Source organism: Labeo rohita, chromosome 15 (assembly GCF_022985175.1).
Source record: "Labeo rohita strain BAU-BD-2019 chromosome 15, IGBB_LRoh.1.0, whole genome shotgun sequence".
NCBI lineage: Eukaryota > Metazoa > Chordata > Actinopteri > Cypriniformes > Cyprinidae > Labeo > Labeo rohita.
Window position 1 is genome coordinate 2369743 of NC_066883.1, and position 15457 is coordinate 2385199.

At 39.1% G+C, this 15457-nt stretch overlaps 2 protein-coding genes across 2 annotated transcripts; one reads left to right on the top strand and one right to left on the bottom strand.

Annotated features, from left to right (window-relative positions):
- Positions 1 to 2048: 2048 nt before the first annotated feature.
- On the bottom strand, positions 2049 to 3139 carry dnajc30b (DnaJ (Hsp40) homolog, subfamily C, member 30b). The gene has a single exon (XM_051129340.1). The coding sequence runs from the start codon at positions 2991 to 2993 to the stop codon at positions 2124 to 2126; it is 870 nt and encodes a 289-aa protein (XP_050985297.1). The 5' UTR covers positions 2994 to 3139; the 3' UTR covers positions 2049 to 2123.
- A 427-nt stretch (positions 3140 to 3566) lies between these two features.
- On the top strand, positions 3567 to 9963 carry bud23 (BUD23 rRNA methyltransferase and ribosome maturation factor). Its single transcript, XM_051129341.1, has 12 exons — positions 3567 to 3741; positions 5750 to 5787; positions 6049 to 6144; positions 6236 to 6318; positions 7701 to 7797; positions 7886 to 7982; positions 8075 to 8125; positions 8491 to 8576; positions 8708 to 8753; positions 8830 to 8891; positions 9228 to 9317; positions 9623 to 9963. Exons 1-12 carry the CDS (start codon positions 3694 to 3696, stop codon positions 9675 to 9677), a joined length of 849 nt encoding a protein of 282 aa, XP_050985298.1. The 5' UTR covers positions 3567 to 3693; the 3' UTR covers positions 9678 to 9963.
- Positions 9964 to 15457: the final 5494 nt, after the last annotated feature.

The window sequence follows — 15457 nt, forward strand, 5'->3', positions numbered from 1 at the left end:
CTTGTAAACACTGAAGCTGAAATGTTCCAGCTACTTTTATCAGCAACATCTTGACCAAGAGATGCTTTACTGAGTTTGTTGTGAAGAACTTGACAGACATACAATAAGCTCAGAGCTGAAGCTGAAGTCGGCTGATGGGTCTGGCTCACATGATATTTTTGTAAACACTATTTTAAAGGTGTGCATTGAGATTTAGGACATTTTAGCAGGCAGAAAATGTCCACTGTCAAGGGCGTAGTGATGTATGGAGCAAAGCTCTCACAGGAATCACTTTCAAACCTATCAGCCTTCTGCTGGTTAACACAGTGAATCTGTGTTACTAATTACTAAGTGGATTCTGCACCTTAAGGCAATGCAAGTAGCTGTTGACAGTCATGATACTTCTTGTGCCACAGATGATTATAATGTGATTGTGAAAGTGCGAGTGCTTGAGTGACCTCTAAATACACCCAAATCTGCTTTAGAGTTTGAATATATTTTATTCAGATGAAGTTGTTTGGATAAATGGTAGTATTTTCGAGGTAGATTTTTAAACAGTGTAATAGACACCCTCTTTTTAATTCACTGATTTGTGTCATTTCTGTCATGATGGAACACAAACGGACCTTCAGACTGATGCAGAAATGTGAGTCCAGTTGTGTTTTACTGAGTTTAGAGTGAAGAACTTGACTGGCCTGTCATTCTGCAGTGTAGCATTAACGTTAGAGGGGAGTGTTCACATATGTTTGGCCATACGGTGCACTTTTTTCCTAATGATATATTATTTCCCATTTATGATTTTAGATCACACATTTGAGGAGAAAGTATTTTGTGCTCATTTTCTCATGTGACATGACAGACGTGTGCCAATCATCATCATGATCTTTTAATGCAGCTCCAGTTGTAGTTTCCATGCATCTTTCACTTCTTGTTTTATTTAGTCATTATTTGTTGTCTACTACTGAGTTCTGATTTTATAGGAATCCTTTATGCTAATAGTGGAATGAGTTTTAAACATTCTGAGATTTTGTATCAAGTGATGACCTTCACATTAAACTTTATATTTCTGTGAATAAAGTGAACGAAAAACCACAAAGAAAGGTTTTCGTGATAAATGCAGTCTGGAGAATGCAGCGAGATTTATGATTACACAGACTGAATCATATGTGACCCTGGACCACAAAACCAGTCTTAAGTCGCTGCGGTTTATTTGTAGCAATAGCCAAAAATACATTGTATAGGTCAAAATTATAGATTTTTCTTTTATGGCAAAAATCATTAGGATATTAAGTAAAGATCATGTTCCATTAAGATATTTCATAAAATTCCTACTGTAAATGTATGAAAACTTAATTTTTGATTAGTCATATACATTGTTAAGAACATTATTTGAAGAACTTTAAAGGTGATTTTCTCAATATTTAGATTTTTTTGCACCCTCAGATTCTTTATTTTTAAATAGTTGTATCTCGGCCAAATATTGTCCTATCCTAACAAACTATACATCAATGAAAAGCTTATTTATTCAGCTTTCACATGATGTATAAATCTCAGTTTTGAAAAAATGACCCTTATGACTGGTTTTGTGATCCAGGGTCACATATAGTGAGTGTGTAAGACAAGGCATCTTAAAGAACAGAGGTTTCAGAGATTATTTTATACTAACATACCGCATTCACATCAGTGTTTCCTACACAACCCCATGGAAAAATATTTTTATATAAATATAAAAGCTCTTTTGCTCTTTTAACATCAGCAACAAATATGCTGAATACAAATGCTTTAATTTATATTTTATATATTAATTCGGTGTAGATTTTGGCCTAGGACCAGACAAATCTTCTAGGACTCACAAAATTTGTCTCATGGCCAAGTACTGTGCAGTGCACTGGTTTGCAGTGCAAATAGTTTTACCGTTTGTTGTTCTTCTTGTTAGGCTAATGAATCAGAAATTTTGCAAATTCACAGGAAAAGTGAACAATAATGTAAATGCAACACTTGCTATTCAAAATGCATAGACTGTCTAAATACATTCATGAATTCTGACAAAAAAAATGAAACGGAGACCATTTCATGGTTAAAAAAGTTCAGATCTAACAACCATTTACAATCAAATCCCGTCGCAATTCAAGTGCACTATTCTTTCAAGATCTCAGGCTTATAAGAATGACGCCTCCAAAAAGCAGCAGAAACGCAACCGTCACTTCGTTCATTTTCATCAGTTTCCACTTTCTTAATTTGTCCTGCTGCTGCTGCCGCTGTTGTTCTCGTCTGTATCTCATCTGCTTTTCTCTCTGCAGCTGCTCGCCGTAATGCGCCTGATAAAACGCGTCAAAGTCGAAGTGAACGTTCGCGTCAGGGGCGCGTCGAGGCCGCTGGCTCTGGGGGTTTGACGCGTGTGAGGATGAAGGTCTGCCGGCGTTCTGCACGTCGGTCTGGTTGAGTACGCCACGGTCGTACTTCTTCCTGAGGCCGCTGTTGCCGAGCACACTGTAGGCTTCAGCGACGAGCGCGAAGAGCCGCGCCGCGTCCTCGCTGCGGTTCCGGTCCGGGTGGTTTACAAAGGACTGTTTATAATACGCGCTCTTGATCTGCGCCTGCGTGGCGTTCGGGGAAACTTTCAGAATGTCATAGTAGGCGGTTCGGCTCCGGTAGAGAGGAGCGGAGCTCTCCTTTGCTGTCCTCCAGGTGTACGCACGCGTTCCCCGCAGCGGCGAGTGTTTCTCCAGCAGCAGTAGGGTGCAGTAGCCTCGGACCTGCGTTTGTGTATTCATCAAGCATGTCCTTTCGTGAGTCCTGACAGTCCATACAGAGACAGCGGGCTGATGAGAAGTGAGCCGATCACAGGTCAACACTCCCACAGGTGAACTTGAACTGGCGGCGCTTACAAACTCATCTGCACACGGACACATCGCTCGCGTATCAGCCGCGGACACATGATGATGCGTCCGGAGTGTTATAAAAGCAGAGAGTTTGTGTGCTCCACTTCTCCAACAGCCGCTGACCTCCGCCATGGCCACTGCAGCCCAGACCCTGCATCCGGCAAACAATGATGTTAACCAATTAGAAACGGGATACGCAGGAAGCAGCGTACTATTGGCCAATGAGATGTAGAGTAGACAGAAAATTGCGTGAGTGGGTGGACTTCCGTTACTGAAAGGCTAGTATGGGCGTGATTAATTATTTACGGTGTGTCTACATAATAACTCTGTCATTTTAACACCTGCATCTGTTCTATTAAACTGTAGTATTTCATTATATCGGTGTTAATTATTGTTCAGATCGCCATCTGGAGCGCTATGTTGACGCCGTCGTCACATCTGTTACTTTTCTCAGCGCTTTTGAGAATGGACAAATCACAGTCGTCTGTGGTTAATACATAATTATTTGTATTAACGCATTGTGTAGAGACTGATGCACAAAATCTCCATTTGTATATCGAATACCACTCTTTCAAATGAATACATCTAAAAAATTATACTCTGTAGTATGTACATCTCTCGAGTGAGACAAAACACATTGTGGGATTTGAACCCGGTTTAAGTGAGGATTGAGATTTCTGAGCCTCTGAGCGCCGCCTGCAGGAATCACACGTCCGTCGCTCATAGATGACGTAATCAGCGCTGGACACACGCTTTCCTCCATGTGTTGTTCCTCTGGCAGTGTTGTGATCTGTAGTAACTGTTTGCAGGTTAATTTTCAGTTAGTATCATCATGTCTTCAAGCTGTCGTAGACCCGAGCATATGGCACCTCCAGAGGTGGTGAGTAAACGCGCTTGGTTTATTGTCACACTGCAGTCATGCATTGAGTTTTGGTTTTATGATTCAACATGTACTTTACATACAACATATACAGGACAGCGAGCTCTTGTCAGCAGGACAGGTGACTAATGTATTTATAATCTAGATTAGTGACAGAACTGTAAATATGATGAGTCCGATGATCTGTTAGTATCCGTGACACACAAACAAACACAACTAGTAAGTTATTATTTACATCCACCAGTAACTACTCCATCTTTACTGTACATTCAGGTTAATCACACTTTAAGCACACTGTTATTATTTTTATAGTGTCTTCTGAGTGAATTTAATTGCTAAATGATCATTATAAACAAATATTTATACATTATAAGTTAAACTGTATCACAAATTGAAAAGAACAGGATGCAGTTTTTTTTCAAGTATTTCAAGAATATTTTTAAAGAGTACATTTAAAGATATTTTTTCTCTTTTGCGTTTTTAAATGCTTCTAAAAGTACGTTCTGTCAGTGCTGAGAACTAAGAGAAGCACAGAATATAAAGAACATGAAAACCTTAAGGAATCAGCTGTCCGTGACAGGCCTAAACCAGACAAGACAGCAGCACAAAAACACACTCAGCAAAAATTTGGCTAATTATTATCAGTGAAGCCCCAGAAAATATAGAGATGTCATTTTTCAACATCGCACAGCCATACAATAAACACCTTTGAGATGAAACAGTAAGTCTGATCTCAGCGTCTGGCCTCACTGATGCTCCTGTGTCTCGTTGAACATTGCATTTTACAGAATGATGCAAATGCTGCTAACATCTTTACTCATGGATGCACATATTGTCATTCAGATGCAGGAGCCTCCGTTAAGTGATGGGGTCACCTTGATCCTGAAGGGTTTTAGTTTGGGATCCAATGCCTTTTCACACGTTGATAATCAGAAAATATTTGGATATAATTAAAACACTTGTTGCTTCACAGAGCCCTTCAAACTGTACTGCAAATGCTTAATATGAAGCTTGAAAATGAAGCGTCATAATGTAAAACATCACCAGATGGAGGCTGTGCCTGTGAATGAACTACTGCATTTCAGATTTTACAAAATTAGTAGGGTCATTCCATGTCTAATCTACCAAATTTGAGAAACTTTGAGAAAAGAAAGGCAGCTATAAATGGTGTTGCTTTGCTAAAATGTTCAGTGTCATAGATGACTATTCACTATATTGTAGAGGAGGGTCATAGTATTTTTTGAGATTTGGAGCCAAATTATAGAAGTGGGAAATGACAATGAACAAAATCCCTTATTCCAAATATCACTGAAACGGATCCAAATATAAAATCTTATAAATGAGAGCAAGTTAATGCACCTCAACCTGGCCATTTTCTTGTATTTATGGCACTGAGAGTCCGGGGTGTTCTACACAATTGTTTTGACAGAAGGAAACGTGATACATGTCTTGTTTCAACATTATTTATTCTTCAGACATTCCATCTTAAATACAATAAGTATCAGCTCTATACAAAGTGACCCACATTTGTTTTCAACAACTGAGAATAGGTCAAATTTAACAATTCGCCTATAAGCCCCATATCTCTAAAAAAGACCATATAGAGCCTTAAAAATGAAGATACCAAAAAATAAATAAATAAATTAAGGACCAGAATCTAAAATTATATTAAGATATCTTTAATCCTTTTTTTATTTACAGGCATGCAAAATTTGGTATACAATACCATAATGAAGTCTGTAATTTGGCTCAAAACTCCAGGAGGAAATTGTCATTTTGATCCCCTCTACAAAATAGTGTATTATTTGTTAAATATTCATCTATTGCAATTGGCTTTTGTATTTATTAATGCAAATCATACATTTAGGCACAGTGAAAGAAAATAACATTGATTATTAAGCAAACCCGTTAATCAAAGGGAATCTCCACATACATTTGCCCATATACTGTATGTGCTGATTGATATCATTTATGTAAATGCTTTTTGTTGTTGTTTTTACATTTACAGTTCTACAATGAAGAAGAGGCTAAAAAATACTCCCAAAAGTGAGTACATTGACATTTACAGTAGTAATGCTGGTTCAGTCAGGTTTGTTGTTCTACTTTTCACCTGCACTGCCAAAATTGTACATGCATTTTGTATATATAATTTTGCACTATATGTGACCATTTGAACCGTTTAACACTATAAAATAATTATTATTCACTGCAGTGTAAGTCATGAATGCATACACAAGTTATTTAAGCACGCAGAGTACGTCTATGATGTGGATTGAGGGATGACGTGTGTCTGTCTGTGCTGTGCAGCTCTCGGATGATAGAGATCCAGACGCAGATGTCAGAGCGAGCTGTGGAGCTGCTCAGTCTACCTGAGGATCAGCCCTGTTACCTGCTGGATGTGGGGTGAGCGCTGTGCTGCTACTCATGATGTTGGTCTGTATGAACATGTGTTATTAGGTTTGTAATGCTGTGTTCACCTGCTTGTATCCGTCAGCTGTGGCTCTGGACTTAGTGGAGATTATTTAACTGAAGCTGGTCACTACTGGGTTGGTGTGGACATCAGCACAGCCATGCTGGGTGAATATACTACACACACCAACAAGGGGTTTTAAAACAGGAAACATTGTTTTTCATGCACTGGTCAGTTTTTAGATTTTGGCAAGACACTCCAGGGGAATATGAATGAATAGATATCTCCGTACTTTCCTGGTTAATGGATTCCATTAATTGCAAAAATTCTGAAATGTTTTCTGTTTAAATACAGTTCTAGAGCAAAATACATTTCTAGAAAAAAAAATCTGAACATTGGATAAAGCCAGGTTTAGAATTTTTTGTTAAGATATTAGAGTTTAGCATTTTTTAAAGAGGGGATTGTCATTTTATCTTTTTATCTCTCCATAAATCTGAAAATGCTGTCAACAGACAGAAAAAAATCAGGCAAATTATGTATTAACAAACCCATCTGCAGATCCCTTCAGAATATAGACAAGAATAAAACTGTAAAGTCTAGTGTATGTAAGTGGAGAAAAAAAACACACATCCTTTAAAGATACACTACCAGTCAAAAGTTGTTGGACCGTAAAATTTTTAATGTTTTTTAAAGTCACTTCTGCTCACCAAGCCTGCCTTTATTTGATCCAAAGTACAGCAAAAACAGGAACATTTTCAAATATTTTATATACTATATATTTTATATATTTTAAAATGTAATTTATTTCTGTGATCACGCAGTATCACATGATCCTTGAGAAATCATTCTAATATGCTGATTTTCTGTTCAAGAAACATTTATTATCAATATTTAAAATAGTTGAGCACATTTTTTCATGATTCTTTGATGAATAGAAAGATCCAAAGATCAGCATTTATCTGAAATAAAAAAAAAAAAACTTTTGTAACATTACATTACATACACTATACCATTCAAAAGCTTAGAATCTGACACTGACACTGTTACATATACTTGCCAACGCAGGTTTTTACTGGCATTTGGCGCTTGCCGAGTGTAAATTTTAGGTGTATATATATATATATATGTATAGGAACTGGGAGGAATTATAGAAATTAATATTTTTATTTAGCATCATAAATTCATTAATCATAAATTTTATTTAGCACGATAAAGATATTTAGAATGTTACAAAGATGTCTGTTTCAGATAAATGCTGTTCTTCTGAACTTTGTATTTATCAAAGAAACCTGAAAAAATTCTACTCAGCTGTTTTCAACATAATAATAATAAATGTTTTTTGAGCAGCAAATCAGAATATTAGAATGATTTCTGAAGGATCATATGACTGGAGTAATGATGCTAAAAATTCAGCTTTGAAATCACAGGAATAAATTACATTTTAAAATATATTCAAATAGAAAAGTGTTATTTTAAATAGTAAAAATATTTCAAACATACTGTTTTTGTCATACTTTCTAATTGTGCTTTTAAACGCTGTGCTGGTCAGACGTTGCCTTGCAGCGAGAGGTGGAGGGAGATCTTCTGCTGGGAGACATGGGTGAGGGTTTGCCCTTCAGACCGGGGATGTTTGACGGCTGTGTAAGGTATGAGCTCATGAGACTGTGTAAAAGCAGAAGGCTGTATAGAAAGTTTGATGGGGGTGTGAGTGTTAAATGTGCATGTTTCCATCAGTATTTCAGCGCTACAGTGGTTATGTAACGCAGATAAGAAAACACACAGCCCTCCGAAGAGACTGTACCGCTTCTTCAGCACACTGTACTCATCGCTGGTGAGTACAGTCTTTGACCTTTCCTGTATATGTCATACTGTGATCATTATTTTCGAACAGTAGGAATTGACAAACGTGTATTGTTGTTGTAGGCGAGAGGAGCACGCGCTGTCTTCCAGATATACCCTGAAAACTCGGAGCAGGTAGGTATCTAAAACCAGAAAGTGGACAGATATTATTGTCACAAGGTCCCCAGTTTCCCAGCCTGCATCCAGTTTGGACGACTGATGGATGGACATTCACGCTGTGCTAGAGCTTTATTTAACTGGGCCAACTGGTCCCATGCTATTATTTAGCCAGTCATTGACACCACAAATAAAACTCTATCAGCCACTCTATTTGCATTCTAATTAGTTAATTCATTTCAATGTTCCCAGCCAATCAGATTCACATACTCATTCATATTCATTATTATGATTTATTCTTTACAGTCATTTTCAGTAATAATGTTCACTTGACATCAGCAGATTTTAGGTTTGATGTTTGTGTTTTGTCATTTTTCTCTCAGCTGGAGCTGATCACGGCTCAGGCCATGAAAGCCGGTTTCACAGGCGGGATGGTCGTCGACTATCCCAACAGCAGCAAAGCTAAAAAGTAACTATTTTTCATCTTAATATTTTGATGATCGTTAATCAGCAAACATGTCTTTAATTGTATTGTGCTGGAGTATCATAATGAGTGACATTTACATTGTTTTTTTTATTATTTTTTTTTTTTAACGTTAGATTTTTCCTGTGTTTGTTTGCTGGTGTGTCAGGTGTCTTACCCAAGGTATGTACAGCCTCAGCATGAATACACACACACATGGATACAGCATGTTCATGATGAGCTTGTTTCTGATTTTCAGGGTTTAGATTCAGAGTCGTCTGACAGAGGCGTATCAAATCAGGCTCAGTTCACAGCACAGAGGTAAACACGAGGCTGTGCATACATTATTTCACCCATATTTTGACATTATATTTTTCACAAACATAACATTTTTTTAAACATTTTGCATTTAATATTCGTTCTGTTTATATAAAATCACTTTTGTAAATTTAATTTGATGTGAACAGCAAAATGGGCTTCAGCCATTAAATATTTCATGATGGTTTACATTTTGGTTTAAACAGGTTTACATTTTGAATTTTTAAGCAACATATTTCGAACTCTATATTGCAGATCACTGTAGAATGTCATTTATGGCACTAAAGTGAATAGTGGGTGCTATACTGTACATTTCCTCACTATCTGTTCTTTTTAAAGGTCTCGTTTCAAAAATATGAAAGGAAAGTCCGCCAAGAAGAGTAAGGACTGGATCTTGGAAAAGAAGGAAAGACGCCGCCGACAGGGGAAGTACGTTTTAGCTTTTGTTATTATTAATATTTCACTGTATCGGCGGTGTGCAACAAGAACTCATTATCTGTACTAATCAGCTACTTTGACCATAATACTGAACTGAATATATTGGTTCTTGCCTTCAGTGGACAGTTTCTGTTTACTCATTGGTGATAGAAACAAGTAATAAAGTAAAAAATTGTAAACGGGTCTTTATTGAAAGACTGAAACTCTAGGAAATCCTTTGAGAATTATGGTACTGTATGAGTCTAATTTATTTTTGATATTCATCTGTGGTGTGTGTTCTGTTTCTCTTCTCTCAGGGAAGTTAGGGCTGACACTAAGTACACGGGTCGTCACAGGAAACCTCGCTTTTGATCCCTCAACTGCTTCACGTGAGCATCTCATCTTCACTGCACAGAAGACTGTGGGCTATTCAGTCTACTGGATCCAGTTACAACTCATATCTGTATTGACCAGTCAGAAGCCAGAACCAGAACTATGCGCTTTGAGGAAATGTATTACAGAACAATAAAAAAAACCCATGTGGAGTGGGAGTGGGAGCCTCTATAAACAATTAAAGGACTTCGTGTTTAATAGGATCAACATTTGGATGATGTCTGAATTAACAGAAGCCTTAATAAACCATATTTTATCTTCTCAATTGTGATTCTTAAATGTGCATGTAAATTATATACTGCACCCATTATGGTGCAGGTTTACAGTGAACCTGAAGCAGTGCATTATCTCCAAATATTTTTTGAAGAAGTTCACTTACAAACACAGTGTGAATGCGAGAGATTTTGGTAGTTTATCAAGAATTCAAGTTTTGTGCATTTGTTGACTTTCACACCGTTTCATATTTTTGCTGTGGTGGAAAAAAGCTAATTTCCCACATTATTAATCACTAAAATAGAAATACAGGTTTTTATTTTCATTAAGACAAGGGCAGCATAACAGTTTATACTGTATTTATGTATGAAGTAGCGTGCCAGATAACATAAATGATGTGTTTTCATCTGCGCTGTAACCTTGAAGTGCTATTTACTTAAAACATGTATTTATATGTACTTCAATTTTCACAGTGAGTTCTCACCAATTATTTTACACAAGTAGTATATACTATGCAGTTTGTAATAAGACAATAACATGAGGAAGTACAGTTTCAGAGTTTGTAATATTTTCCAACAGAATTTCTTGTGTTTCGTAAACTTATAGTGAATGCAATGGCAAAATGTACATTTATAAATGTAAAATTTGGCAAGAAATATTAATTATAAACTTAAAGCGTGTTATTTCAGAGTCACCAAAAACACCTTTTTCTTTTTTTTTTTTCTTTTTTTTTACAAATTTAAAAGTCAACCCAAAATATTTTGAAATGAACAGAAATATTATTAATGAAATTTAGAAAGTTTATAATTTACTGGACTATGAAGCATTTTAATAGACTTAAGCAACCAAAAAAAAAGTCAAGCCAAAAAGCTTCCCACTGTATAACACACTCAACCTGTTATTCCAAAAACTTACATAAGCAGGTAAAAAAATAAGAAATATGAGGTCTCTTAAGAACTGATCTTTTTTTCTTTGACATGCTACTGAAAAGACATTGTTTAACAAATAGATCATTTTTTTTAAGAAAACAGGACACCCCTATTATCAAGTTGATTCAGTTAAGGAGTATTTCAAAAAGAATTATTTATTTTTTATATATTATATTTTTGTTATTCCAGATAAAATAACTATGTGGAGAAAAAAATGATAGATTAAGGACTGACTGTGGGAGAAGCTAGAATCAGAGTTGCCAGGTTTTCGCAACAAAACCCGCCCAACTGCTACTCAAAACTACACCAGTCACCTTTTGAAGAGGGTCCCCAGTAAAAAATCGCATTCCAGGGGGTAAAATACGCATTTTTTGGTGCGGTTCCCCTGGTAAAATTCACATTCCAGGGGCTAAATATTGAGGTCGCTTCAACCCACAGGCATGAAAAACGACCTGTGGCAACAGTGTTAAAGTAGCCCAATTCTACAGGAAAACCACTAGTCTCAGCCTCAGACGTCTGATGCATAAGGCACACTTAGCTAGAAACACTTCAGGAGTTTCAAAGTCATCATCAGATTGGTTAGATTACACAGGATTTCCGGGAGACGTGTGTCGCATTCTTTAACATTCTGCCTGGAAAAAAAATGCTGTGGCGCCAAACCCCCTCACGAAAGAAGACAGCTGTCGTTTTTACAGCTGTGACAATGAGCGCTTATCAGGATCAACTAAATGCTGGATTTTCAAATGTATGTGAAAAATGTAAAGTTTGTGGCACAGAATCTTTAAAATATGTCAGAGTTTAACACACCATTCTGTTATCGTGGCGACATTTACACTCCCCTAAACATGACATAGCACAAAACGAAACATGATTGGTTGCTGTGCCTGTCAGTCATATAGCCTCTTGGCCTCGGGTCTTGGCCATTCTAAGCGGCCAAAGTTCCCAGACCTTCTGCCGTCAGTCTGAACGTCTGGCTATGCAAGACTAGAAAACCACAGACTTGGCAACACTGGCTAGAATGAACCCAGGATCCTGATCAACAGCAGTGGATTCATGTGAGGTGAAGATTCAAGGAGATGTACATGCAAGGTCACACCAGAGGCCTGGAGGGCCAACCTATGTATGATGATGCTGACTCACACACCTGGTTACACTTACAGATGGTCTCAGGCTCCAGGACAAAAGTGGCCTCTAGCATTGTCTCTGGATCTGAGATGGTGCTGACAGGGTCTTCCTCCACATTACTAGTGGTATAAGGGGATTCACATCCAATCAGAACCCACACCAAATATGCAACAAAGATCCCTCACAGACCATTCATGAGTAGGCATGCCCTCAAATATTCACTAAGGCTGGTGTAGAAACATATGCAGAGCAAGCAGTCTGGGTAGTTAATCTGTTAATTTTGGGTCTGATATTTTTGCAGTCTCTACTAATGAGCTGATGATTTGAATCAGGTGTGTTAGATGAGGGAGACATGCAAAATGTGCAGGGCATGGGTGCCTCCAGGATGGGTTTGAAAACCACTGCTCTAAACCATACGGACCAATCACAATTGAGCACTTGTGCAGTGGGTGGAGTCATCCACTATATAACATGCCACTGGCCTCAGAATCTTTCTCCTTCAAGCAATGTATTGGAATATAACTCTCACCTTTGATTTATGCCTTTTCAAAAAAATATTACTCTATTTGCTGATCCCCTTTTAGCATTCTGGAACCAGGAAGATGGCCCTAAAAGACTGTAATGCGTGTGGGGGTCCTCTTTATCTCCTGGACTTACACAAGCCCATGCAAGGTGCCTCTTGATAGATTCAGCTGTCAGCACTGTGAGGAAATGACAGTCAGAGTTATGCACACAAGGTCTGCCGAACACTTTTCCGGCTGCTCTCCACTTTCCCCTACTGCTGCTATTGAGCTGTGGGAGCAACCTTAATGCTGGCTCAGCACCCATGTAAGCCATGACTGCCAATGCCTTCGCTCTTTTATGTCGAAGACAGTCTTCACCCCTCTTATGAGGCTTGCGAGCTGATCTCCTTTGGTACCTTGGATGATGACACCATGTCCACAACAGCCTCGGCAGAGAATGACCAGTGTCGCAGGTCACACAAAGTTAATCCAGTTGGGGTTTGGGCCCATTACACTAGAGCAAGGGTGACCAAACTTAATTCTGGAGGGCCGTGTCCTGCAGATTTTAGCACCAACTTGCCTCAACACACCTGCCGGGAAGTTACTAGTATGCTTAGTAAGAGCTTGATTAGCTAGTTCAGGTGTGTCTATTAGGGTTGGAGCTAAACTCTGCAGGACCCCGGCCCTCCAGGGCTGAGTTTGGGCTCCCCTGCACTAAAGCCATGGGAGATGGGGGCTCAGCAGGCCGAGTTGGAGCCAGTGGGTCTGAGGATCAAGGTGAAGATGGAGGGAAGGAGAAGCCTGGCAGAACCAGAGGGATAAAGGGACAAGGTGCAGCCAGAGGCGTGGAAGACCATGGTGGAGGCAGAGCAATGACTGACCAAGGCGGAGCCAGAAGGACGAGGGAGCCCGGTGGAGCTGACCCAAATGTTATGTGTTGGTTTCAGTCAAACACAATAAAAAAAATACGTAAACCTGAGTACATAACTCTCTACATGTTTTCGGTTGCTGCTGAGGCTGGCATTTGTGCATCTACTCTGATGCCGTTATGATAAAGCCAGCATGGCTGTCGTCATTAATTATTGATTGACTTTATTGTTTGATACTGTTGTGTAGTGCCAGCAACGCTGCCACTTTCATTGTGTATGCCTGCTCAAAGCAATACTTGTTTAATGTGAGTTTATATTGGCTCGCTCCCAGCTGGCTAATGCTGAGGGTAACTCATGGGTAGCTCCTGAGTTCTCACCAGCAACTTTGCTCTAATGCAGGGATTTCCAATGCTGCTCCTGGAGAGTTACCGTCCTGCAGACTTTAGTTACAGCCCTGCTCCAACACACCTGCCTATAACTATTAAGTAGCCCTGAACAGCTTGATTAGCTGGTTCAGGTGTGTTTGATTGGGGTTGGAGCTGAAATCTGCAGGACGGTATAGGTCTCCAGGAGTAGGGTTGGAGAACCCTGCTCTAGTGTTTCCACAAGGTCTACCATGGTGTGGCTCGAGTCTTTGACACGTTACTGTTCTGACTTGTATTGCAACTTTTCCCTCACTTATTAGTCAGGTGGTTGCTGTAACACAGTGGGATTTTTTTTTATCCCCATCGCATCAGCTACTGATGCAATGTCAAGTGAATCCAACTTGAAAGGGAATGTCTTGGGTTTCTTAACTTAAGCGTGGTTTATTAAGAGGAGGGAACGAGATGTAAAGTTGCCATGTTCCAGTCTCCAGAGTCTTACAGAAGCAGCTGCTTTTTCAGTCGAAAGATTCGGAGACAGTGACAGTCCAGTGTCATGTTATATTGCAGATGGCTCCACCTACCTCATGTGCGCGCAATCATCATTGGTCTGTAGGGCCGACGTCGCCTATCCCTGCCCTACTGCATTGTTCGTGTAAACCAGGGGGGCCGAAACTTGGTCCTGGAGGGCCGGTGTCCTGCAGAGTTTAGCTCCAACCCCAATTAGACACACCTGAACTAGCTAATTACGCTCTTACTAGACATACTAGAAACTTCCTGGCAGGTGTGTTGAGGCTAAACTCTGCAGAATACCGGCCCTCCAGGACTGTGTTTGAGCAAACCTGGTTTACACGCACAATACAATAGGGCAGGGATAGGCAACGTTGTTCCTGGTGTCCCACTGTCCTGCAGAGTTTAGCTCCAACCTTGACAAAACACACCCGAACAAGCTAATCAAGGTCTTCAGGATCACTAAGGCAACAGCCAGGTGAGTCTTTTTTCAGGGTTGGACGGAGCTAAACTCTGCAGGACATCGGCACTCCAGGACAGACATTGTCTGTCTCTGCAATAGGGCTTCAGTAATCTTGGAGAAAAAGATTACTTACCCCATAGTGCAGTGTTTGTCAGTTCTGTTCCTGGGGACACGCAGCTCTACACATTTTATTTGTCTCCCACCTAATGAGCTGATGATTTGAATCAGGTGTGTTCAATAATGGAGACATACAAAATGTGCAGAGCGGTGCATCCCCAGATTGAGAACCACTACCATAGTACCAGCTACTGATGCCATATCTTGTTCCATTCCTCTCAAGAAACCATGGCTACTTTAGGTAAAAATTATTTTACAATATTTAAAGGAGAAGTCCACTTCCAGAACAACAATTTACAAATAATTTACTCACCCCCTTGTCATCCAAGATATTCATGTCTTTCTTTCTTCAGTTGTAAAGAAATTGTTTTTTGAGGAAAGCATTTTTCTCCATATAATGGACTGATATGGTGCCCCGATTTTGAACTTCCAAAATGCAGTTTAAATGCGGCTTCAAACGATCACAAATGAGGTTATAAACGATCCCAGCCTAGAAAGAAGGGTCTTATCTAACGATCGGTTATTTTAATAAATCGTTTGAAGCCGCATTTAAACTGCATTTTGGAAGTTCAAAATTGGGGCACCATATCAGTCCATTATATGGAGAAAAATGCATAAATGTTTTCCTCAAAAAACATCTTTACAACTGAAGAAAGAAACACATGAAC